The sequence below is a fragment of the Neophocaena asiaeorientalis genome, unplaced genomic scaffold (assembly GCF_003031525.2).
Source record: "Neophocaena asiaeorientalis asiaeorientalis breed wild unplaced genomic scaffold, Neophocaena_asiaeorientalis_V1.1 scaffold415, whole genome shotgun sequence".
In the NCBI taxonomy this organism is placed as follows: domain Eukaryota; kingdom Metazoa; phylum Chordata; class Mammalia; order Artiodactyla; family Phocoenidae; genus Neophocaena; species Neophocaena asiaeorientalis.
This window is the reverse complement of record NW_020174051.1, coordinates 46,703-71,382: the sequence shown is the minus strand read 5'-3', so window position 1 is coordinate 71,382 and position 24,680 is coordinate 46,703. Positions and strand designations below refer to the sequence as shown.

The 24,680-nt window shown below is 34.8% G+C and overlaps 1 protein-coding gene across 9 annotated transcripts in view; it reads right to left on the bottom strand.

Moving 5' to 3' along the window:
* NAA16 (N-alpha-acetyltransferase 16, NatA auxiliary subunit) overlaps positions 1 to 24,680 on the bottom strand; it is a 70,037-nt gene that overhangs the window by 44,372 nt on the left and 985 nt on the right. For 7 of the 9 annotated variants that reach the window (XR_003004416.1, XM_024754202.1, XM_024754203.1 and 4 more), the window contains exons 2-8: positions 21,403 to 21,487; positions 19,720 to 19,824; positions 18,127 to 18,284; positions 15,199 to 15,333; positions 9,378 to 9,531; positions 6,577 to 6,696; positions 3,747 to 3,842 (exon numbers count right to left, since the gene is read on the bottom strand). Coding sequence is in view for 8 of the 9 variants with exons in the window: in XM_024754202.1 (XP_024609970.1) it covers positions 3,747 to 3,842; positions 6,577 to 6,696; positions 9,378 to 9,531; positions 15,199 to 15,333; positions 18,127 to 18,284; positions 19,720 to 19,824; positions 21,403 to 21,487 (853 nt within the window). In the remaining variant the exon portion in view is untranslated. Of the gene's footprint in view, positions 1 to 3,746; positions 3,843 to 6,576; positions 6,697 to 9,377; positions 9,532 to 15,198; positions 15,334 to 18,126; positions 18,285 to 18,855; positions 18,886 to 19,719; positions 19,825 to 21,402; positions 21,488 to 24,680 lie in introns of those variants that run through there. The other 2 variants (XM_024754198.1, XM_024754200.1) reach the window with 2 other exon arrangements.

Genomic DNA, 24,680 nt, shown 5'->3' with positions numbered 1-24,680 from the left:
TATTTGTTGTGACTGACACTACTGAACAAAACATGCATACGCAACATATTACAGATATAAATATTAAGAGGAGAAATTTAAATTTTATTGAGTGAAAATTTTATCTAATATAAAAACAGGATCAACATTTGTTACCTCAACTTACTACGAAGACTGTTTTCAGATGATCTCTAATCTTTATAACAGAGGAAGTGCTGGAAATATTTGATCTCTAAAACTACTTTTGAATTTTAAGGAAGTAATCATGTATATTCAACCCAGAGTGGTATTTTGTGTTCCTTCGGTATACTTTGTATATAATCTTTTGAAAATCACAGATTATCAGGACTGCACAAAATTTCACTCTGGGTTAAATATACATCATTACTTCCTTAAAAATCAAAAAGTTTCAGAGATCAAATCTTTCTAGCACTTTCTCTGATATAAAGCAAAGGTTAACAGTATTGTGGCAGGCAGTCAGCGATGTTGTTGCTTACTTCGTGTGACACTGTCCGCTAAAAACCTCAATTTCTCCACTGTAAGATGACGGTAACACCACCAGCCTCAAGAGTACTCTTTCATGACTCACACAAGATGAAAAGTAAACAGCATAAGCACACAGTAACCACTCAATAAATGTCTATTATTTACACCTTGACATCTGATAGCTATTGTATTTCTATAGTTAAGAATGTTTTCCACATTTGCTATCATCATCTACTGAGAAAACATGCATTTTATCTTCATGTCAGAGGCTACTCTGAACTCCTCTTCAACTTTCTCAATCTATTTAGATCATACTGGCAATTCTACTTTAAAGACAATGTACTCAGCTCTCAAGTATCCACTATATTACAAGCCTCTTCTCCCATTAAACTTTTATTTCAACTGTGCAGCTAGCTATGATAAAGAATGAGGAAGGTCTTACATACCAATATAGGACTGAATTCCAGATACAGAGTTAAGTGAAAAGGAAAGCAAGGTGCAGAACAATCTATGTCACTTTTGTACAAAAGGGGGAGGAAAAAGGAAAACTATACATAAACCCTCAAACACATACTTTTGCTTGTATATGCACAATGTATTTCTGGAAGAGTTAAACCATCTACTAGTAACAATGGCTGTCTCTGGGGAAGTAAACTTGGTGGCCAGAGGACAGAGACACAGAAAAGACTTTTCAGTTAAAACCTGTTTTGCACCCTTTTATTCAGAACTGTATGAACACACTGTCTAAACCAGAAGCCTACACAGCTACTCAACGGCTCAGTCACACATATAACCCAAAATTACTTACTATTTACCCATCTCATCATTTTTTTCTTTACATATAAGAAAAACTGGTTCACAAAAATAAATAACCTCCCTTCTTCCTAACTATTTTAAAATAATTCTTTAGTACCCCCATAGTCTTTCCTTTAGGGGGAAAGAAAAGCTATCAATCATTATGTGCCTGACTCAGCCATAAAAAGGAACGAAACTGGGTCATTTGTAGAGACATGGATGGATCTAGAGACTGTCCTACAGAGTGAAGTAAGTCAGAAAGAGAAAAACAGATATCATATATTAATGCATATATGTGGAACCTAGAAAAATGGTACAGATGAACCGGTTTGCAGGGCAGAAATAGAGACACAGATGTAGAGAACAAACATATGGACACCAAAGGGGGAACGTGGGGAAGGGCTGGTGGTGGTGGGATGAACTGGGAGGTTGGGATTGACATATATACACTAATATGTATAAAATGCATAACTGATAAGAACCTGCTGTATAAAAAAATAAAATTCTAAAATTAAAAAAAAATCATTATGTGCCTGTTTAGCACTGCAGCTTGTAAAACAAGTTATCTGACTACAGAGATGCTATGCTAATTCTTCACTAGATGTAGTACAGATTCACATAAAAACTGACAGCCCAAAAACCACCGCTAAAATAATGAACATAAATAGCAAGATCAGACTGTATCTGATAACCTGGGAATTTACTCTAAATAATGGTGCATGTTTTCACTACAAAAAAGAAATGACAATCATGTGACCTAATGGAGGTGTTAGCTAACACTACAGTGATGATAATATTGGAATATATAAAAGTATCAATCAATACATCATACACCTTAAACTTACACACTGTATGTCAACTATATCTCAATAAAAAATAAAAACAATCCAATGAAACAAAAATAAAATAGGAGCAAAATGTGATTAGCATTCTCATTTAATACTCTGGATTATCTCCTTCCCTCTTTCTCCCTCCTTGGCCAGTGAAGACTAATAGATCACGACGAATTAAACTGGTTATTTTGAAAAGTACTGTTTTCACAGCACTTAGTATTTCAGGCTGTTGGAGAATCTCCCCAGGACTTTGGCTGTTCACTAATCTGTAGGTAATAAACATTTTTATCTAAAAACCAGTAAGCCTTTTTCAAAACTTGCATTCTCAAGTTCCATCATGTTTCTCGAGAAAGATCTTACTGCCTTTGATAATGCTAAGATACCTTTCTTATTACACATAAAAATATTTCTAAACACGCGAAAACGCTTCATGAAGTATTCAGCTGTTGCACAGGTACAATTAAGTAGTTGCACAATTTTATATATGGTCCCCAGAGCTTTGTAAATACATGTATGTTAGAACCTCAAATGACGCTGACCTTGAAGCCCAAGCCGTCAAGACCCCTCAACTGAGGCCTAGCTTGTAAAAAGATCCTTTTAGCATTTCAAAGACAATGTCCTAGAGGGTCCAGAATGATCCCACTTTTACCCAAATCACACTTTACATTCAAAAACTGGCTCCAGGTTATCTTTCAGTAAGAACATACTTCCTACCTTATACACAAAAGGCCACCTATGGTATGATTCCAATCATACAAAATGTCCAAAACCAGCAAGTCCACAGGTACAGAAAGTTAGGTTAGTGGTTGCCTGGTGCAGGGGTTGGGGGCTGGGAGTGACTGCTAATGGACATGAGTTTTCTTTTTGGAGTGACAAAAATTTCCTGAAACCAGGGAGTGATGATGGTTGTGCAACTCCCTGAGCACATTAAAAGAGTTGCACACTTTAAAAAGTGCATTTTATGGTATGTGAGTTATATTTCAACAGGCTGCTATTTTTTTAAAAAAGGAGATACAGAAATGTGAGCTCAAGCATCTTCCAGAAAACGCTTTTACTAGGGAAATGCTCCCCTCTGCACAGTACATCCCACCTTGGAAACTCACAACTCATATACTGAAAGTTCTAGGAAGTCCTGCAGAAGCCTGATTGTTGTGTTTAACCAAAAGTTTCCCAAACTCATTTGAATGAAGAACATCTCAGTACACAGGCATCCTCCCCACCAAGCCTACTAACATCCACTGGGACTTAATGTTCCCTGGAAAACATTAGGGAATCTGCCTACTTCACAAAGCTGAAACAAAACAGGGAGGATCAGAATACTATTCATCATTTACATAAATGAAAGGCACTATTTATTTATTTTTAAATAAATTTGTATCTACTGTCTAACCCAGTACACTTCTAAGAGGTATTTCATGTATTTTTAAAGTCAGTCAAATAAAAAGCTTTTAATTTCCATTAATCTTTTGATAAAAAGAAAATAACACAATTATTTAAACAACATATGCATAACAAATAAATAACTGATCACTCCCACCCCCAAGACTGGTGTAGATGTAAACTCTATTCCAGAAACAAGCTTTTAAAATGTGAATGGTGTTGAGTAATTTCAACAAGTAATTATTAGTGTTACAAAAGATATCCTAATATTACCTGGGACAAGATTCAAAGGTAATCTTCTAGGTGAAATTGCTCTGGGGTGCTGCTTACTAATTTCTTCATAAATTTGAAGCCTCTCTTCTAAAGTGCCTATTATCAGTAAATATGCGTCAGATTCAAAGCATCAAAACTTTTATCTATGATAAAATGCTAATAAACTTTAAAAATTATGTCATAAATTAAAAATCACATTATCAATATTAAAGCTGCTCTCAATTTTTGTAAGAATGACATTAAAAACTCTGTGGCAACGAAATAATCATTAAATCACCATTTTAAACCCAAAGTCCAGAGAAAACCAAAATTTCACCACTCAAATCATATACACACAAGACAGACTCAAGATACACTGCACTTCTCTGATATTCCTGCATGCACAACCCATGAAAAAGAAAATGTTCCTTTATAACATATCTTACATAAATCCTCTAACCCAATATAACCCACATAAACCCAACAAAAGTCTATAATGCCTATAGATAGGCTCAAAAAAGCAACAGTTTTAGGGTCATGAATGCAATATTTTAAAAGATGAACTCAGTTTCTAAGGAGGTTTGACACTTAAAATCTTCAATGAAACTCTATTACAAAGACCTCCATTAGTTCATGTCCCTGTCCAGGTACCAAAAAAAAAGAACCCCATTAGAACAGACTTTTAAAGTGTCAATTACTTCTCCCAAATATTATGATATAAAATATACTTCTAACAGAAAGTTGTATCTTCCCTGTCAAGACCAACCTAATTTTATAGTACTAAATACAGGATCTATATGTAACCTACATTAACAATCGGCAGAATCGGATCTGGCTCTAGTTTATTATTCTAAAATAATATCCAGCATAATTTACAAAGAGAGATTACATGCATTATTTTACATAAGCAATAAGATAACTTACAACAGAATTTTTAAGAAAAAGCAAACCCATTTTTAAACTATAAGGTTCTAGGTGGATTTTAATTCGGACCACAGAAATATAAGTATTATAAAAATAACCCTTGGTGCTAGCAATCAAGCCACCGTAAATGTAGTGTTCAGTATCAAGATTATTAACACAGCACTTTAAAAAGTAAAGTCCGATTTTGTTTAGACTCCTTCCTTCCCCCAGTAATACATTTTGGAGCTCCAATGTGGTTGAATTTTAAAAACTGGGATATGTGAAAAATTATTTTCACGTTCTGTTAATGATTTGGAGACTTCATGAAATATTAAGGACCCTTATACTAAAATTTACAAGAAGCCTATTGCATATTTTTAAAAAGCAGTTCTCATATTTATACCTAATCTTAGAGAATGAGACGAACTATGAGTATAAAAAACATTTTCCCACTAACCCAGATAAAACAAGTCTTATAAATGTAGTTACATTAAGACAAAAACCAAACCATTTCAATGCCCTATTTGAAGTCACAAGTTGGAGCTCCAGAACCTACCATGGGGGAGAAAAGGTCCTAAGGAACCTAAAAAAATAGTTTTATAATCAATATATTTTATAGTAAGCATGGATCCTGATATATGGAACATATTACATTCATTTTACTAAAGCAGTTAAGTGATTAACATGCCAGTAACTGGTAGTTTAAAGAAAAATCAGTTATCTCACATTTCCAACTTTCAGACACATGACTTTTGTCCTGTTTTGTTTTTTTAAAGACAGACTATTGATCTAATCAATATTTTAATTTTCATTATTTTCTTAAAAACAATTATTTAAGGAACTTTTTTTAATAATTTGTGATATAAAATTTTAAATACACACAGAAAACCTGGATTCATGTATACAAGTAATTAAGATACAACAAATAAATTTTTCTCATAGCTCTTCCTACTATAAATGAATATGGGTAGCTAGCTACTTACCATACTTCTTAAATTTAAAAATTCTGCTGTTTCAACACCTTCGAGTCTCATAATTATTTCATATAAGTTTCATAATTATTTCAGCCATATACTTACCCATGACTAAATATGATTTTAGCAATATTAAAGATATTTAATTATGAGAATATTAGGGAAAATTTAGAATAATATTCTAGATTTCTGAAAAGGGTCATGGTTATCAAATTTCAAAAGAAGATGTATACAATTTATTCTACACAAATTAGCCTAGTTTGAAAGTAAAAGAATAGTTTTTATGCTGATGCTATATACAACGTACTCTCAGCAGCATTTCTTTGGCCCAATTCTTATTCTTAGAGATTGAGAGTAACAGTCCTCTAATTCTTTAAAAACTAAATAATTATGACATTTCCCAGAAAGGGAATGCCCATTTTCCTCCCCACCACTCTAGTTAGTGTAAATTGGTTAACATTTTAATGGATCAAGAAACCTAAAATAATCTGTAAGCATTTATCACTTAAATATAAATATCTGAATTCATTTTCACTCCCATGTTTAACCTGTAATCTTCCTAAATGGAAACATGAATGCTAAAACTAAAAATATGCATCCTCAAATATTCTTACAACTTTATATTTTACTATACTTCAAACACTAGCTAAGGGCTTCCCTGGTGGCACAGTGGTTGAGAATCCACCTGCCAATGCAGGGGAGACGGGTTCGATCTCTGGTCCGGGAAGATCCCACATGCCGCGGAGCTACTAAGCCCGTGCGTCACAACTACTGAGCCTGCACTCCAGAGCCCACGAGCCACAATTACTGAAGCCCGCATGCCTAGAGTCCGTGCGGCGCAACAAGAGAAGGCCCTGCTCACCGCAACTAGAGAAAAAGCCCACGCGCAGCAACGAAGACCCAACGCAGCCAAAAATAAATAATTAAAACAAAAACACTAGCTAAGAGAAGGTAGGAGAAAAATCATTACATACTAAGTTGTAGAGCTTTTTCCAAGCCTTCATAGTAACACCAATTTTCTGCATTCCGATCAATCAAGTTTTTGAATACTTCGCTCGCTTCTTTTAATCGTCCCAATTTCAACAGCATTTCCCCTAAAATTAAGTTTAAATGTCACATTCATTTTGCTTAAACATTAAATACCTTTCTAATTCCAGAGATTTCACTAAGCATTATTAGTATAATAGATGTTTATGAAAGACAACTGTACGGTACTTCCCTTTAGGGCTTGTTGCAGTTTAAATAACTAAACATAGATTAATTCACAGCTTGTCTTCAGAAATGAACCTTCACTTACACATTCTATTATACTAACATTCATTTTTGGCTCCCTCCCACACCGTATATATGGTATTAACTTGTTCGTAAAAAATCTTTGCATTATGCCCATTTTTGTACACCCTTTAAAGTAACTAAAGTTACCTTAGATATAGATTGGTAAATAATTCTAATGAAATACACCTGCCTTCCTACTGCAAGATTTTTAATGTACTTTTCCTAATCAATTCTTATGTTAAACAATTCTCCATTCAATTCTCTTACTGTCCTTTCCAGGTCACTAAAATTGGAGAAGTTTAACTCACAAAACAATAACACTAAATACCACTTCGCAGCAAGAAACTATACAAACCATGTTCACATGTGGGTCACCTCTAAGACTCAATTTCTTTTACTAAGCCATACAAATTGCAAGTGGGTATGGGAAATGAGAATCTAAATTTCTCAGATAGGGACTTCCCTGGCGGTCCAGTGGTTAAGACTCCACACTTCCACTGCAGGGGTCGCGGGTTCAATCCCCTGTGGGGGAACTAAGATCCTGCAAGCTGCACGGCGCAGCCAAAATAAATAAATAACGATCTTCTCAGATAAAATGGAAAGCACACCTAATCAAGATAAAAGGGAGAATCTCAAAAAATATATCTCAACTTTCTATCCCTAAGCTTTCCCATTCCCTACAGAATCTGTTTCAAACAACCCTTTGAAATGTCTTCAGTCATACATACTATTTCAGCTTTCACCATCATCATATTACAGTGCTTATTACATATATCATTTTACTATTTATTTTATTATATTGTATATTACTCAAGCTCTACAATAAGACTAACTAGGTGTAACTACCAGTCTTACCACTTTCTAGCTCTGTGACTGAATAACTTACAAAACTCCCAATTTCCATTTCCTGCAAAATATCAACTACATCAGTCTGCTTTTATGATAATCAACTGAAATAATGTACTTAAAACGGTCAGCACACTATTTGGTACAAAGTGAACACACATAAACATTTACTAGTTAAAACCGTAAACAGTACATTAAACTTAAACTATACTTGAATTCAAAAAATAATAAAAGGAGAAAAAAAGAACTATGATCGTGCCCCATTCCTCCACAAGAGTAGAGGATAGCAGCTAAAAGGACTCATGAAAAGACATGAAAGAACCTTAAATGCATATTGCTAAGTGAAAGAAGCCAATCTGAAAAGGCTACATACTGTATGCTTCCACCTCTAATACATTCTGTAAAAGGCACAACTATGGAGACAGTAAAAGGATTACTGGTTGCCAAGGGTTGGGGGCAAGGAGAAACAGGCAGAGCAGAGGATTTTTAGGGCAATGAAACTACTCTGTATGATACTATAATGGTAGTATGTAAAATGTCATCATACATTTTTTAACACCTAGAGGGTATACAACACCAAGAATGAGCCCAAATATAAACTACAGGCTTGGGGGGATGGGGGGTGCAGGTAGGAGGAACTGTGCATGTGCAGGGACAGAGGGTATATAGGAAATCTTTGTACCTTCCACTCAGTTTTACTGTGAACCTAGAACTGCTCTAAAAAATAAAGTCTATTTAAATTAAAAAAAAAAAAAAAGTAAAGGCTCTGAAGTCAGAAAGATATTTTTAGCAATTAAACTCTACCTCCTGAAAGGCTGGGCAACTTGGGCAAGTCCTTAACCTCTCTTAGTTTCTTCAAATATAAAAAGGGACAATAAGTAATACCCATGTTAGAGGTGCTAAAAATTAAGTGAAAGTAAGCAGTTTAAGCAGTTACCATACTGTGAAACACAGAAGAGTAAATAAACCTTAGCTAGTATTTTTAAGCTTTACAAGTCCTGCAACTACATGAGATTTTAGTTTTAAACTAATTATTTATTTAGATGGACATTCTATTTAATATGGTGTTGCTCAGGAAATGCGTAATTGATGAGCAAAGCTATGTATAAAAAAGGAAATTTGTTTGACTTTGTTGAAAAACATTCTTAACAAACTATTTCTCAGAATCCTGTCTTCTTAATTAGCCCATAATGAAAATAAATGAATCTTGCTTTCATGAGGATCCCAAGTGTCATTTACTCTTCTCATTTTACTATATATGGAGATAAATACTGGGGGAGGGGGTTGAATATGAAGGCAGTATAACATACTGCTTAAGAAAATGGAATCTGGAGTCAAAATCCCTGCACTCAAATCCAGCACTACCCAGATTACTTAGCTGTGTGACTCTGGGCAAGTCACTTACCTCTCTGTTCCTCAGTTCCTGATCTCTAAAATGGATGTAACAACTACATCATAGGGTTGTTATGAAGATTACATTAATTGTATTATTAAACCATTACATTAATTAATAATGGCTTAATAATAAAGTGTTGAGAACTTTGCCTGATATATATAGTAAGTCTCATTTAAGTGTTCACACATAATAAAGTATATAGGTTTTATTCTTTTCTTTAACTGAGGCCAATAAAAAAGAAAAAGCAGTTCAACTTACCTTTAATTTCTTCCACCAAAAGTTTATCACATATCTGTTTCTCATAAGTTTCTATATGTTCCAAAGATTCCTGAAATAGATCTGCCTCCCTCATCACTTGATTCTGGTACAGTATCAGTTCACTATATTCATAGTCTATTTTGTTGGGAGGAATCTGAAAAAAATAACCAAATTATCTTACTTATATAATAATATAAAGCAGTTACACATCTTTAATTTAATTGCTTTCTCAGGACAGTCATTCACACAGACTTTAAAAAGCAACCCACAAGCAGTTACAAATAGAAGAGTGATTAACAGCAAAGAAGATTAATATATTCTTTAAAACAAAAAAAGGAGTGGGGACTTCTGCCTACAGAAAAGTGAAGAGGTTAGCAAATCCTATTACCAAAGGAAAGTATAACAATGATTAAAATCCTAAAGAATCTTCCCAAAAAAACTACTAGAACCCATAAAGGAGTTTAGCAAGGTGACAGAATACAAGATCAATATATGAAAATCAATTATACTTCTATATACTAGGAACGAACAACCCAAAAATGAAAGTAAAATAATTTTCACAATAGCATCAAAATGAACAAAACATTCAGGAATAAATTTAAGAAACAAGACCCATATACCAAAGGATACTCAATCTTTTTTTGACTCTATATTTATTTTCCCCAAATTGATCTAAAAATTCAATGCAATCCCTATCAAACTCTCAGCAAGCTTTTAGAAACTGATAAGCTGATGCTAAAATTAAAATGGAAATAAAAGGAACCCTGCATGGACAAAAGAATCTTAAAAAGAAAAAGTAGGAAGACATGTACTTCAAATTTCAAACATCCTTTAAAATTACAGTAATCAAGACAGTGTGGTTGGTATTGGCATAAGGATACACATATAGATCAATGGAACAGAATACAAGGTTCAGAAATAGCCCTTATAATCTGGTCAACTGATTTTCAACAGATGTGCCAAGACAATTCAACAGGGACAGGTTAGTCTTTACAACAAATGATGGTGGGACAATTTAATATCCATATGCAAAAACAGACACATACTTCATACCATTTACAAAAATTAAATCAAAACGGATCACAGACCTAAATGTGAGCACTAAAACAATAAAAGAAACCTTAGAGGAATAGGAGAAAATCTTTGTGACCCTTTGCATAAAAGAAAAAACAGGTAAATTGAACTTCAACAAAATTATAAACTTTCCTCTTCAAAAGACACCATTAATAACATAAAAATACAAGTTACAGACTAGGAGAAAATATTTGCAAATGATCTATCTGATAAGGAACTTGTATTGAGAATATTCAAGAAACTCTTACAACTCAGCTGTAAGACAAATAACCCAACTAAAAAATGGGCAAAAGAGTTGAACAGACATTTCATCAAAGAAGAAGTATAAATGGCTAATAAGAACATGATAAAATGCTCAATAGCATTAGTTGTTAGAAAAATGCAGAGACACAACTAAAACAGATACTACTACATATCCACTAAGATGGCTATCATCAAAAAATTTGACAGTAACAGGTGTGGGGATGGGTAGAAACTGGAATTCTCACACATTGCTAGTAGGAATGTAAAATGGTTCAGCCACGTAGGAAAACAACTGGGCAGTTTATTAAGAAGCTAAATATATACTTACCATATAACCAAGTAATTTCATTCCTAGGTATCTACCCAAAAGAAATAAAAACATATGTCCACACAAAAACGTATGCACAAATGTTCATAGCAGCATTATTCACAACAACTAAAACTAAAAATATATATGTCCATCAATTAATGAATGGATAAACAAAGTGTTATCCATAGACTACAGTGTATCCATATAATGAAACAGTATTCAGCATTAAAAAGGAATGAACCACTAATACATGCTCTAACACAGGTGAATCTCAAAAGCATTATGAATAAAAGAATTTCGAGAGAAAACACTGCATTTGAATGCCTTTATTCGAATTTTCCAAAAAGGGCAAATCTATAGAGACAAAAAGCAGATCAGTGGTTGGCTGGGGATGAGTGGAAACCGACAAATGGGCACAAAAGAACTTTTGGGGGGTGACGAAACATTCTAAAACTGGACTGTGGTAATGACTACATGACTATAAATTTACAAAAATAAAAATCTTCGAGATGTACAACTAAAATGGGTAAATTTTATGGCATGTATTATACCTCAAAAAAGCCTCGTATACCTCTTAATTATACTTATTATTACAAAAAATAAGAAAATTCCACACACCTAATTTTAACCATCAAATTGCAATAAGATTGTATTTAAAATGAAAGCGTGTTTATCAAACCCCAGTGAATATGGTACAGTACACCTTCCTATGGTTAAGGACTTGATTCCTGGATAAAGACAAAGAACTAGTCTCAATAGAGAATTCTCTAGTTCTCAGTAAAAAGCTAAGAATCTAAGTAAACATGATGAACTTACCACACTCTCTTATGAGAGTAAAAATAATAGAGGGTTTAAAAATATATTAACCTATGAAAATAGAACATATGAGATTTCAACAAACTTCTGGGAAACGGTAAGCAAATGAAGAATAAGGGATGAAGTAAAGCAGAAGCTAAAGCCTAGAGTAGCTACACAGAGGAAATCTTTTTTTTTTTTTTTTTTTTTTTTAGAGGAAATCTTTAGGGAGGGTGGCTATCTGCCCCGGAAATCACCAAACAGGGTCAGGATTCTGAAATGACAGGTAAACAGAGGGTGCAGGAATGAGAAATGGGGCTCAAGATTAAGGGATTAACTGAAAGGCTGACCCTGGCCCCATTTCCATCAACTCAGCAGCCAAATCCTTGTTTAAAATATTACCCTGTAACCAGGCATCCATCCCACTCAAAGAGCCAGGAGCTCTTCTTCAAAGAAAGCAGACAGCCCCAGAGAACTGGATGCTAAGGCGGGGGCGGAGATATTCACTGCAGCATTATTCATAATAGTCAAGATATGGAAACAACCTAAGTGTCCATCAACAAATGAATGGATAAAGATGTGATATATATATATACAACAGAATAATATTCAGCCATGAGAAACAAGGAATTCCTGCCATTTGCTGGCTTAAGACACAAAAGTGTAAGTATACTCCCTAATGTTATAAAGGTAACAAACACTTAAAGAACCAGAAATATTCATATAACTATTATCAGGAGAATGGGGAAGAGACGGTGAGGTGACATAAAAGAACTATTTACTACTCTATTGTAGCAAAAACCATAGAGAATGCCTAAAATACATATAAAAAAGTTGAACGTGCATTATTTAGACATATGGCGGGCTGTGTTCTTCCATGTCTTCTCTGAACTAGACTCTGGATAGCAAGGCAGGGACAGAAAGGTAGAATAGGGGACTGTTACCATGTGTACTCTGTAACGAGAATTACTGGATAAATGAAAAGTGAAAAAAAGTTTACCACTCTAGCAGGTAAAATTAGTTTGGCTATCATTCCAAAAAACAATACCTTGCTTTTAGGGTAACGTGTCAAAAGAAAAAGTTTTCATCAAGAAAATACAAAGAGGATGATGTCAGGAAAACCGGCAGAGTAAAGAAAGAACTCCAAAATTTCACCTCTCCAAAAGAGCGAGGAAAGAACTGGCAAAAACTGTCAGAATCACCTTTTTCAGAACTCTGGAAATTAACCAGAGGCTTACAGCACACCTGGGGAGCATTTATTGACGAAAACAGCTAGATCTTGGTAAGACCAGTGAGTTTTGTGTCATTTTAACTTGCCCTAATCCTGTCCAGTGCTCTCCAGCTACACAGTAGCCTTGAAAAATAAGCTTGTATTCCCAGAGCAGCTTGACAGCCACCAGTAAGAACAATAAAGCTGGAGCTCTTTCAAAGCCTCATTCCCAAAGAACTGTAATTAACTGACCTGTTGGTTCACTGCAAGCCTCCAAGTACAAGCCTACCTCAGAGTTTGCCCAGAGCAAAAAAGCCTTGGGGGGAAGGGAAGGGCCAAAAGTGCTTATTAAAAGTGATTACAGGCATGTGTTTTACCTTTATAGTGCCTGAAAGACGGCTAACAGTCAGGACAAACAACAGACTAAACAAAAACCTTAAAGTAAAAGCTGGGAAATGTGATGTCCACAGGGGCTTTGAAAAGTCACACACACATACAGAGTTACACACATGTTCAAGAAAGACCTGAGAAAGCCCTAAACTCTTACCTCTTGCTGACCTTGAGACTCTGACCTTTCACCTTGAGGCGAAAGCTAAGGTCGAGTTGTAAACTGCCTGGCTGAGTGCTAAAGCATACATACACCAACACACCCACAGAGAAATTTAACAAAACTACAATTTGGTTCTTTGACAAGATTTACAAAATTGACAAACCTTTAGCTGGAATGACCAAGAAAGAAAAAGAGAAGACTACTAAAATTGAGAATAAAAGGAGGGACATTACCACAAACCCTACAAAAATAAAAAGGATTATAAGGGACTATTATGAAAAGTTGTATGCCAACAAATTAGATTACCTAGATGAAATGGACCAATATTTACATAAGAACTAACACCATCTGTCACAAACTCTTTCAAAAGAGGGAACACTTCCCAACTCATGCCATGAGGCCAGACACAGACATCAAAAGAAAAGTACAGATAATATATCTTATTCCAATATCCCTCACTAATAATCAAAGAAACACAAATTAAAAGAATAATGAGGGAATTCCCTGGTGGTCCAGTGGTTAGGACTTGGAACTTTCACTGCTGAGGGCCCAGGTTCAATCGCTGGTCGGGAACTAAGATCCCACAAGCCGTGCAGCGTAGCCAAAAAAATAAATAAATAAATAAAAGTTAAAAAAAGAAAAATAATGAGAAAAACTTCTTCACATCCAGAAGAACGGAAAAAATCATAAAGCTGACATCAAGTGTCAGTAAGGATATAGGCAAAAATAAGCATAAAACCTTGCTAGCGGGCATGTAAATTGGTAAAGGTGCTTCAAATTAGTAAAACTAAACACACAGAGCCACAACTCTGCAATTCCAGTTTTAGGTATAAACTGAAGAGGAACTCACAAATGTGGCTAATGAAACAGCAGACAAGAATATTCACTGCAGCACTAATTTTTAATACAGACAAAGTAGAGTAGATTAACTTTAGCTTATTTATATAACAGAACACCGAACAGCAGTTTAAAATGAATAAACTAGTCAACATGTATCAACATAGATATATCTCAAGAAATGTTGAATTTTAAAAACTACATGTCATTCATGTAAAATTTTAAATATACAAAATAATAGTTTGTAACTTTCATGGACTTAAAACATAATGTAAACATGACGAGAAATGATCTATACCAATTTCAGAATAGTGGCTACCTCTAGGGAGGGATGTGGGAGGACTTCAGCTGTTTCTGTAACATTTCTTTAAAAAATAATTAAATCTGGAGCAATTACGGCAAAATGTTAACATCTTTTTAATTTCTCTTGTGATATACAGTATATTTTTTGTATTTTTCTACTTTACATACATATTAAAATGTATGTATTAACGTATTTATATAAAATATAAAGCAACATATATTAGAGAAACAATTCCCACAGTCACAAAACTATTTTCATTTTCATGTATTCTTTTCTTTATTCATTTGAATATTGCTGAAATTATAGTATACAAAAATCTTTATATTATTTATTTTGTATTAAGAATTCTTTGTTTTAACTTCTTCCAATTATTTCAAAAATTTTTCAAGTTCTTCCATAGATCTGAAAGACTAATTCATGCTTGCAGATGGAGGCAATATAGAAGTTAACTATTTTAGTTTGTGAAGGTAGAAGAAAATGTTAAAATGCAGTTCTTACTTGCTGAGTTTGTCTAAATTCTTCCAATAGTTTTAGTGCCATATCATAATCTTTCAGTAAGTGGTATGCAATGGCATATCCAATCCAGGATGCACGTTGTGTTGGGCGCAACTGAAGAAGCTGATATCTCGTCTCCTTTAAAAACAAAAAACAATTCTTTAAAATTTTTTTCACTTTCCTAAGTTTCTCTAAAATATAATTCATCACAGAGTTTTAAGAAAAAATACCTTTAATTCCTTTCTAATGAATTCAATAAACAAACATCTCTGAACTCCAGAATAAAACAGAAATACTTTTTATGTTCCTGATCTAAACTTAAGTTCCAGAATACCCTGTAATGTAATGTCCTTGGGGTCAATGCTTTTAGGTTGCCCTATAAAATTACCTTTATATAATAAGAATTTCTTCTGGTAACTAAACATCTCAGAAGAGAGACTAAGATAGCTTTTTATGAAACTAGAGTTTACTGTTTATAATATTGTTATATGAAACCACAACATATTTTACATTATTATAATAGGCCCCAGAGATAGGATGGACACAGCCAGGGAAAACACTCAAACGTCTGACTGGACTTTTCTAGCAGAAACACCACTGCTGCTACTCTAAGACAGTTCAATATCTACGACATTAGGGAGAAAACACCAGAAATTCCACCATGGCTGCTCCAGAAGAATCAAGATGCCTTCAGACCAGCAGAAAATCTAACCTCCCTACACAGCTCCCACTTCTTCATAGCTCATATCTGCCTCCAACTTTTAGGCAAGTGCAACTTTGCTTGGCCGAACAGGGTCTCATGAAGAACACTAGCTGCAACGAGTTTTGAAAATGTAATGTTTAGCTTCTGTGACTCTGTTGATGGAATGGGTGCCGTCCATCCACGCTACATGCCACAAGGAGAACCATGATCAGATCTTTTTTAAAAAAGATACCTTCAACAAAACAACTTAGACAATATCACTCCTCTACATTCATGTGTAAATGCCTGCTCCTTTTAGGCATATGTCATTAAGCTCTACCACTGTATCACCCTTACTTTCACTGTTGCTTCTCTGTCACTCCCCCACTTCATTAAAGTCTGACTCAGCTTTCATCTCTCTACCAAATTCTGCCATTATTCTGGGCAAATGCAACACTGTGGATCACCTATCTAATAACCTATCTTCTTAGATCCACGATTTCCTCATCTACAATGATCTCCACCCCACTTCAGGGACCCACTTCCACCACCACACCCTAGACCTTACTGCCACCCAGAAATCATAAATTCAGATACTCACTCTCGCTACAGTTCCTATGCTGCCAACACTGTCACTCAGTGACCTTCCTGCCCTTGTTCTTGGATACCACCAGTACCTCTAGTTCCTTGAATCCTTCACTTCTAACCACCAGCTCTTTTATCTTCATTTATTTCACTACCCCTCCTAGCAACCAGTCTCTCGCCATTACTAATTTCTTTACTTTATTTCTAAAGATAACTGATTTTAACTCTCACCAAACTTAGGCTGCTAAGTCCTAATGAAGAAAAATCACACAATCGTGATGAATGGTACCATTATTAAGCTCAGCAGAACCCTTGAAACTTCTGCAAAAATCTATGCAAAGACTTACATGGCAGTAGAAGGACAACAGTAAATGAAAAAAGACTTATCTAAACAGAACTATTAAGAGTTGGTAGCCTCCTTCACAAGAGAAAGTGAGATAATTCCATTTTGGACATACTGAATTTAGGAAACTAAGTGGAGTAAGCACATGGAGATGCCCAGCAGAGTTGAAGGTAACAGTGTGAAAAGGCCTGGGACTACATTTATGGCAATCCTCACAATATTTTGTATTTTCTAAACCATAATGAAGAAAGCTAATTAATCTCCACATTTAGATTTTAATTATAAAAGCTCTGCTTACCAAGTCTGTAAATATCAAGCCCACAAAGAATATAGTACAGCATTAGCACATAGGCGATATTCTAGCTTTTCAAAAAGCATTAAATGAGGGACTTCCCTGGTGGTGCAGTGGTTAAGAATCTGCCTGCCAATGCAGAGGACATGGGTTCAAACCCTGGTCCGGGAAGATCCCACATGCCACGGATCAACTAAGCCCACGAGCCACCCACAACTACTGAGCCTGTGCGCCACAACTACTGAAGCTCGTGTGCTCTAGGGACCGCGTGCCGCAACTACCGAGGCCGCATGCTACAACTACTGAAAGCCCGCGTGCCTAGAGCCCATGCTCCACAACAAGAGAAGCCACCGCAATGAGAAGCCCGCGCACCACAACAAAGAGTAGACGCCGCTTGCCACAACTAGAGAAAGCCCGCACAAAGCAACGAAGACCCAACGCAGCCAAAAAAATTTTTTTAATTAAATAAAATAAGTAAAAAACCATAAAATGAATAAACTAGTTATCCGTTTCTGATGATCAAGTATGCACTTCCAGGGACTTCCCTGGTGGCACAGTGGTTAAGAATCCGCCTGCCAATTCAGGTCCAGGAAGATCCCACATGTCGCAGAGCAACCAAGCCAGTGCGCTACAACTACTGAGCCTGCGCTCTAGAGCCTGTGAGCCACAACTACTAAGCCCACGCACTTAGAACCCGTGTTCCACAAGAGAAGCCACCGCAATGAGAAGCCTGCACACAGCCAATGAAGAGAAGCCCCTGCTCGCCGCAACTACAGAAAGCCTGCACACGGCAATGAAGACCCAATGCAGCCAAGAATAAATTAATTAGTTAATTAATTTTTTAAAAAGTATGCAGTTCCACTACTATTATTGGAGGGAAGATCCAAAGTGACTTTTCCCTTCTACTGCAGACTGTAATGAACAATCAAGTCTACATGATCTCGTCTTAAGTTCACCTCATTCTGAATTCACATGCTTTTAAATTACATCTATTGTAAAAACATGTACATTTAAGACTAAAGTACTTACTCGATAACCTTCAAGGTCTCTCATTTGGATCTGTAACAGAGAGAGATCCCTCAAAATTTGCAGATTATCTTTATCTAATTTGAGGGCATTTCGGTAACACTTAATAGCTTCATCATACTTCTTATCAGAACGCTGCAAGAGTCCATACACATGCCAACCTATTAAGTTAAGGAAACACACATTCACAGCTACTAGAATGTACTATGCTACATGTCTAATAGAAAGCTTACCTTAGCAAAATGGTATGTTGTTTGGGACTTACTTCAGAATGATCTGGCATCAGAGGGAGGGGGATAGTAAGCAGGTGACAAAATATGAAACCAGATCAGCCTTGATTGACAACTGTTAAATTATTGAAGCTAGGTGATAGGCGGATAGGGGTGCATTATTCTATTCTACTTTTGTACACGTCTGAAATTTTCCGTAATATATTTTTAAGTAACCTTAGAAAATTATTGGTAAAAATTCTTCACGTTGCCTATCCCCTCACTTTCCTACGCCAGCACCTCAACACTCACTTATTCTCAAACACTATGTATGGAAACAGAATATGTATTATACAAAAATTGCAATTATCTTTTAAAACAAGTATATATTCAATCAATTATAAAACAACATGTAACCATCAATTAATTCACTAGTGATATTAAAGACCACAAAAATTAAGTTTTTATTTAATGTAAAGTCAAGTCTTAGGATATCTTGGAGCCAAAAAACTATCATACTTACATGCCCTCTCTCTTCGCTCTGGGGTAAGCACTGGGATAAAGAAATAAGTATTTAGTATTTTGAGAGAACCCTAAGCTAAATATGTAAAAACACCACTAAGACTACTGACGTTCAATACTGGCCAATAGCTAGATGATTTAAATGCTAAAAATTAAGGTACAAGGGTAATATGTGAAAAGGTTGTAAGTATATAAATAGGTAAAACAGAGATTAAAACAATTTCAACGATCCATCCCTAAAGAATATTTTTGTTTTTTTAACAAACTGGGATACTAGTCAATGAAAAATACGATTGTTAAGTACCCAGTGAAGTAACAGCTAAGTCCCTGTTTAACAGAAACGAAGCTGAAAATCAACATAATATTTAATACTAAATAAAATCTATTTTACATCAAGTTGCTTCTGAATTTTTCTCCTAAAAATTCTAAAGGAAAGTTTAAGGAACTTTTAAGGAACACAAGTTTTACTGTACAGGTTAAGTACTATACAGGTAAGTCATTATTTGGAATGAGGAAAGTGTCGCTCAGTTTATGGATATATAGGGGAAAAATGGGTTTTAAATCACATATAATTATTAGTTACTATTCTCTCACACTAGGCACAACTGCAGTAAATATACAGTGCATAGTAATTCTCTTTAAAATACTCAAACAAAAAAATAAGTAGGGAACAGATGAAACTAATATTAAAAATGTTGATAATTATTGAAACTTGATAATGGGTACATAAAGTTCATTACATTCACTCTTCCATATAGTTTAAAATTTTTTCATAGTGAAGTTTTTTTTAATTTGAGTTAGAAAAAACTCATAAATGGAAAATACATAAATGAAATTGAACTATTCAACTACTGCAAAAGGATACAGACATGACTCTTGACATCATTACGAAGTCCTTTACGAACAAATTCATACGCCTCTTCTTTTTTTCCTAAACAGTTCAATGTTAATCCTTTCATAGCCAAAGTTTCTGAAAAATATTTTTAACCTCTATTTACACATGAAAAATTCAAATTATTCTCTTAGCACTATTTTAATATCTGAGCTCTACCAATACTTACATTATTCATCCTTTTAATCCTATAGTTAGAAGAATTTCTCTCCAAATAAAAAAAGTAAAAGTATATTTATGTATCTGCTTAAAGTTTAGCCCAAGTCCTTTTCTGAAATTCCTCAGGCTGGGACTGAGTTGGTAAAATGCTTTCTGTCTTTCTGAAGACTCTATAAAGAAGGTTAAGATTATTCTGCTGAAAAAAGGTAACACAGCAGGGTCCTGAGTCCTGCTGAGTTAAATCTACCGCAACAGACCTCAGCTTTCACCTGAGATCAAGCCTACTAAGAATCAAATCATCTGATTTATACCCCACAAAATCATTCAATCTACCTTAAAGAGATGTACAGAATTTAAAAATCACCTCACTCATTATTGGAACAGACTTCATTTTGGGCTGCAAGTTTATTCCAATGAATCCCACTTAGGCTAATTAACATCAGTTTGCATTTGAAAAGCACGAGTGGCAACCCAAGAATATGTTGAAGGTAGTTAATCAAAGATTGTTTAGAATGAAATAATTCTCTGAATAATCCACAACTAGGGAATTAGACAAGAACAATGGTTTTCAAACTGATCTCTATGGACTATGGTTTTCAGAATGGGTGATCCAGCAGTCCAGGCCCCTATGACCAAACATCTTATTTTTTTATCTGTTTTTACATAATGAATTTCCCCACAAGCTCCCCTTTGGATAAGGGTTCCACTGCTAAACAGCTTGAAAACAAGCTTTAATTTCTAAAATTCTATGAAACTACTTCTTTCCATTTCCTTCAAAGAATGTTTTAAGTGTTACTAGAAAGCCGAGTAGGGTCAGCCTATTTTCCCAAAAAGATGGTTTCAGTAATTACTCAAGTCTAATATTCAGAAACCCCAATCAGCTTTGCTCTGCTACAGGACCATAATTTACATGTCTAACCTGATCCATCCTTTTACCAAACACTGGTCACCAGTGAAAAAGGATGAGACAAGCAAATACAGACTTACTAACATCAGTGCTAGAAAAACAACCCAAGATAATACAATGGTAAATCAGTAGTATCTTATTTACATATGAAGGTTAACAGATAGATAAAAAAATACATCTACCAAAAAATAAAATGCATTTGATTGTATCTTCATACTACTCTGGTGTTGCAAATATTGTTCTAATTTTACACACAAGAAATCAAGGGATAAACTTAAATTCTTTTCAAAGTAACAAATGAAATCAGGTCTACAAAAATACAGGTATATATGCCAATTACTCACCAATATATCAACCAATCATTTCTCATCTAAAAGTAAAGACTGTAAATACACCTAAGCATAAAAGAAGTAATTTAGAATAAGAATGATATGAGGCATATCTGAAAACATTAAACATTTATGCACTCTAATAGAGAACTACAAGGCCATGGAATCTGGGAAGTATTCTTCCCTCACAGTTGGGAATCCTATCCATCTGGTTTTAGAATTAGATTTCCCCAAAGTAATCTCTCATAGATGAGATAATACCTCCATGTTCAGCAAATTTTGGATTTGAAAGAATCAACTTGCAAAACTTGAGGCCATTTTTGTATTGCTTCTGTTCATAACATTTCTGTAAAGAAATATGAACAACAATTATTATATAAAATGAATACACATGTAGCAACTTTTCATTCCATTATATAAATTCTAAATTCAAGATCCAAAATTAGGTCTAAAACATATGTGATGGAACGGTTTTGTATCAATTCGTATCAGTTATAACATGAAGTTTACCTCTGTAACCTACTCCTTGCCAAACTATTCTGGTATCTGAGTATTTTTACTTTTATAGAAGATAAAGAAAAAAACACCTTAATTGTCAACCAACACACTGCTACAGCTTTCTTTTATTCAAAATCCAAAAGCAAAAACATATGTGATAACACAGAAAAATACTAGAAACTGCATTAAAAGTCTTTGCTACTTCAAGAATGGAACCAAGGCATACACACAAAAAAATACTGCTATTTACTGAGCAACTACCACGTGTCTGTACAAAACTTGCTATAACTCACAACAACTCCTTAAGGTAGGTGTCATGACCTCCACCTTACAGATGTAGAAACTGAAATTTAAAAGTCCATTAGATTAATTTACAAGTGGCTCAGCTTAGTTGCAAACTCTCCTCTGACTCCAAGACTATGGTTTTTCCATCACTTGTAGTCTAATACAAGTGTAAGCAAATCTCTTACACTTGTATTAGACTAGATTTATTTAGGAATAAGCCCTCTTTATTCCTCAATGCCACCAGCCAGGCTAAGTAATCACGCCTGCCCTCCACAGCCATTAACCACCAGAACACCGCATCTTTAACTCAATCTTTCACTTACGTGGTTACGGGTTTTCTTTTTAGTACTCAGCGTGCCTAGCTCATCCTCACCTCAGGGCCTCTGCACTTGTGTTCCTTCCACCCCCTGAAATGTTGTTCCTCCCCACATCTTCTCATGGCTGATTCCTTATGATCAAGTTTTACATATCATCTATCTGACAACTCTAACAATGCCAGCCTCTTACAGCACCCCCCAAAACACTCTATCATATTACTCTATTTTCTACAAAGCGCTATCATTTCCTGACATTCTTACTCATTTTTGTACTTATTTAGTGTCTATCTTCCCCACCATACTGTAAGCTCCTGAGAACAAGGATCTTGCCTACTTTAAACACTGCTGCATCCTCAGGTTCTAGACAAATAAGAACTGCTCAATACATGGTCAATATATACATTCAAGTTCAAAGCAAAACAGTACCAGCAAAGGAGGAGGAAGAGATTAATTCTTGCCAACAGGGGTGGGATATGGAGAGGAGAATTAGGAAAGTATTCATAGAAAAACATCTTTATATTAAGGCTTCTTGATTGCCTATGGGGAAGAGAACTTAGTGGCTGGGAAAGAGGATAGGAAAACCTGAATTTTGAACCATGCGAATATATTACGTATTCCAAAAATATTAAAAAAAAAAAAAAAAAAAAAAAAAAAAAAACCAAAAAACAAGCAGAAGGAACTACTGGGGAAGAGGAAAAGAAGAGAAATATTATTTTTTTTCTGCCTTACCAAGTGATCTGGAAGTAATAATGTCATACTACCAATAACAGTAATAGTAATAGTTAACACTTATTGGAAGCACTTACTATGTGTCAGGCACTGTTCTCATTTATTCCTTACTTAAATACCAGGAAAGCCTATGAGATGCACGTTATCTGCATTTTAGATGGAGAGACTGAGGCAGAGTTACTGAGTTTACACAGCTACTGAGTTTACACAGCCAGTAAGTGTCAGAGCCACAATTCAAGCCCAGGTGGTCATCTCCAGTATCCGAGTACTCAGGTTAAAGAAAAGTCTTAAGTTCAGTAAGGAATATCTACTTAGTAGAAAAGATAGACTCTAGTTTCAACTTTGCTACTAACCAGACCAAGAACCTTAGATACTCAGTCATTTACCATCCCTGGGTTTGTTTGTCTCATTTGTAAAAGAGGGCCTGCAATAGCTCCAAAATTTAACAAAACATAACGCTAACAGCCAGTCTGGGTAATAAGATAGGCAGGTACAAGCCATGCAGAACATGTGATAAGCAACCTGGTGAATTTGGTATGGGTGTCTTTCAGTAAAATGATAATTTTTAAAAAATTACTGTTGGTGGCAAAGCATTTTGGTCCACCAACCAAACTTTAAAGAATAATTTTATTATAGACTTCTGTTTGCTACGGAATTTGTCATAGTAAAACTTTACCCACACTTATTGCAATTTGAGACAATCAAATCATTCACTTTTGCAGTATCCTCCTAAATTCATGTAATGTTATAATAAGCATTACATACCCAGATAAAAAATGTTTAGCATTTCCCAATTTACTTGGGGATAAAATTAACTCTGCAGTGGTCTTTACATTTTTTTATAACTAGAGTAATAATAAATCATATAATTGTTTTTCATTATGCTACTGATAACATGATTTGAACTAGAAAATATCCATACAGAGAGAAAATAAGTGTCTGTCATCTTTTAGGTATAATACCAAATGTCCTAAAATCCAACAATTTATAGATAATTTTTCATTAATTATACAGAGAGAAAATAAGTGTCTGTCATCTTTTAGGTATAATACCAAATGTCCTAAAATCCAACAATTTATAGATAATTTTTCATTAACATGTTTCAGTTTCTTTAGACCAAAAAAATAACAACAAAACACCCCACCCAAAGGGGGCAAAAAAGTTCACTTCTCCAATTCCACACTGCGAAAAATACAAGGGTATGAGAAAAATGAAAGTAAAATAAAGAAAAAATATATGCAAAGTCGAATGAAACAATCTGCCACAATGCTTTAATTAGATTTATGTTTTTACACTCGTTTCTCATCATTTGCTCAACACTAAGCACCATATAAAATTAAGACAAAATTTTCATCCCATTTACTATGTAGCTTTTGTAACATTCTGAAGACTAAGTGTGACGTTTCTATTTGGCTTGAAACAGAACGGCTACTATGATTTTTTTTTTTATCTGCAGTTGCTTATACTTTATTTTATATATAATAAAGGTAAGCAACAGCTAATGGTCACATAACCAACACAAGCTCTGATTAATAAATTCACCCTTAAAATCTAAACGCTGGTCTTCAGATGAAAGACAATCAGTCTCCAGTGTCTATTGAGAAAAGCAAAGGCATGTTGCCCCTCCTCCCTGGAAAACCATTAAGGTACCAGGACGGTGACACATAACCCACAGAAAACTCCCCTCTCCACCAGGCAGCCGTCATCATT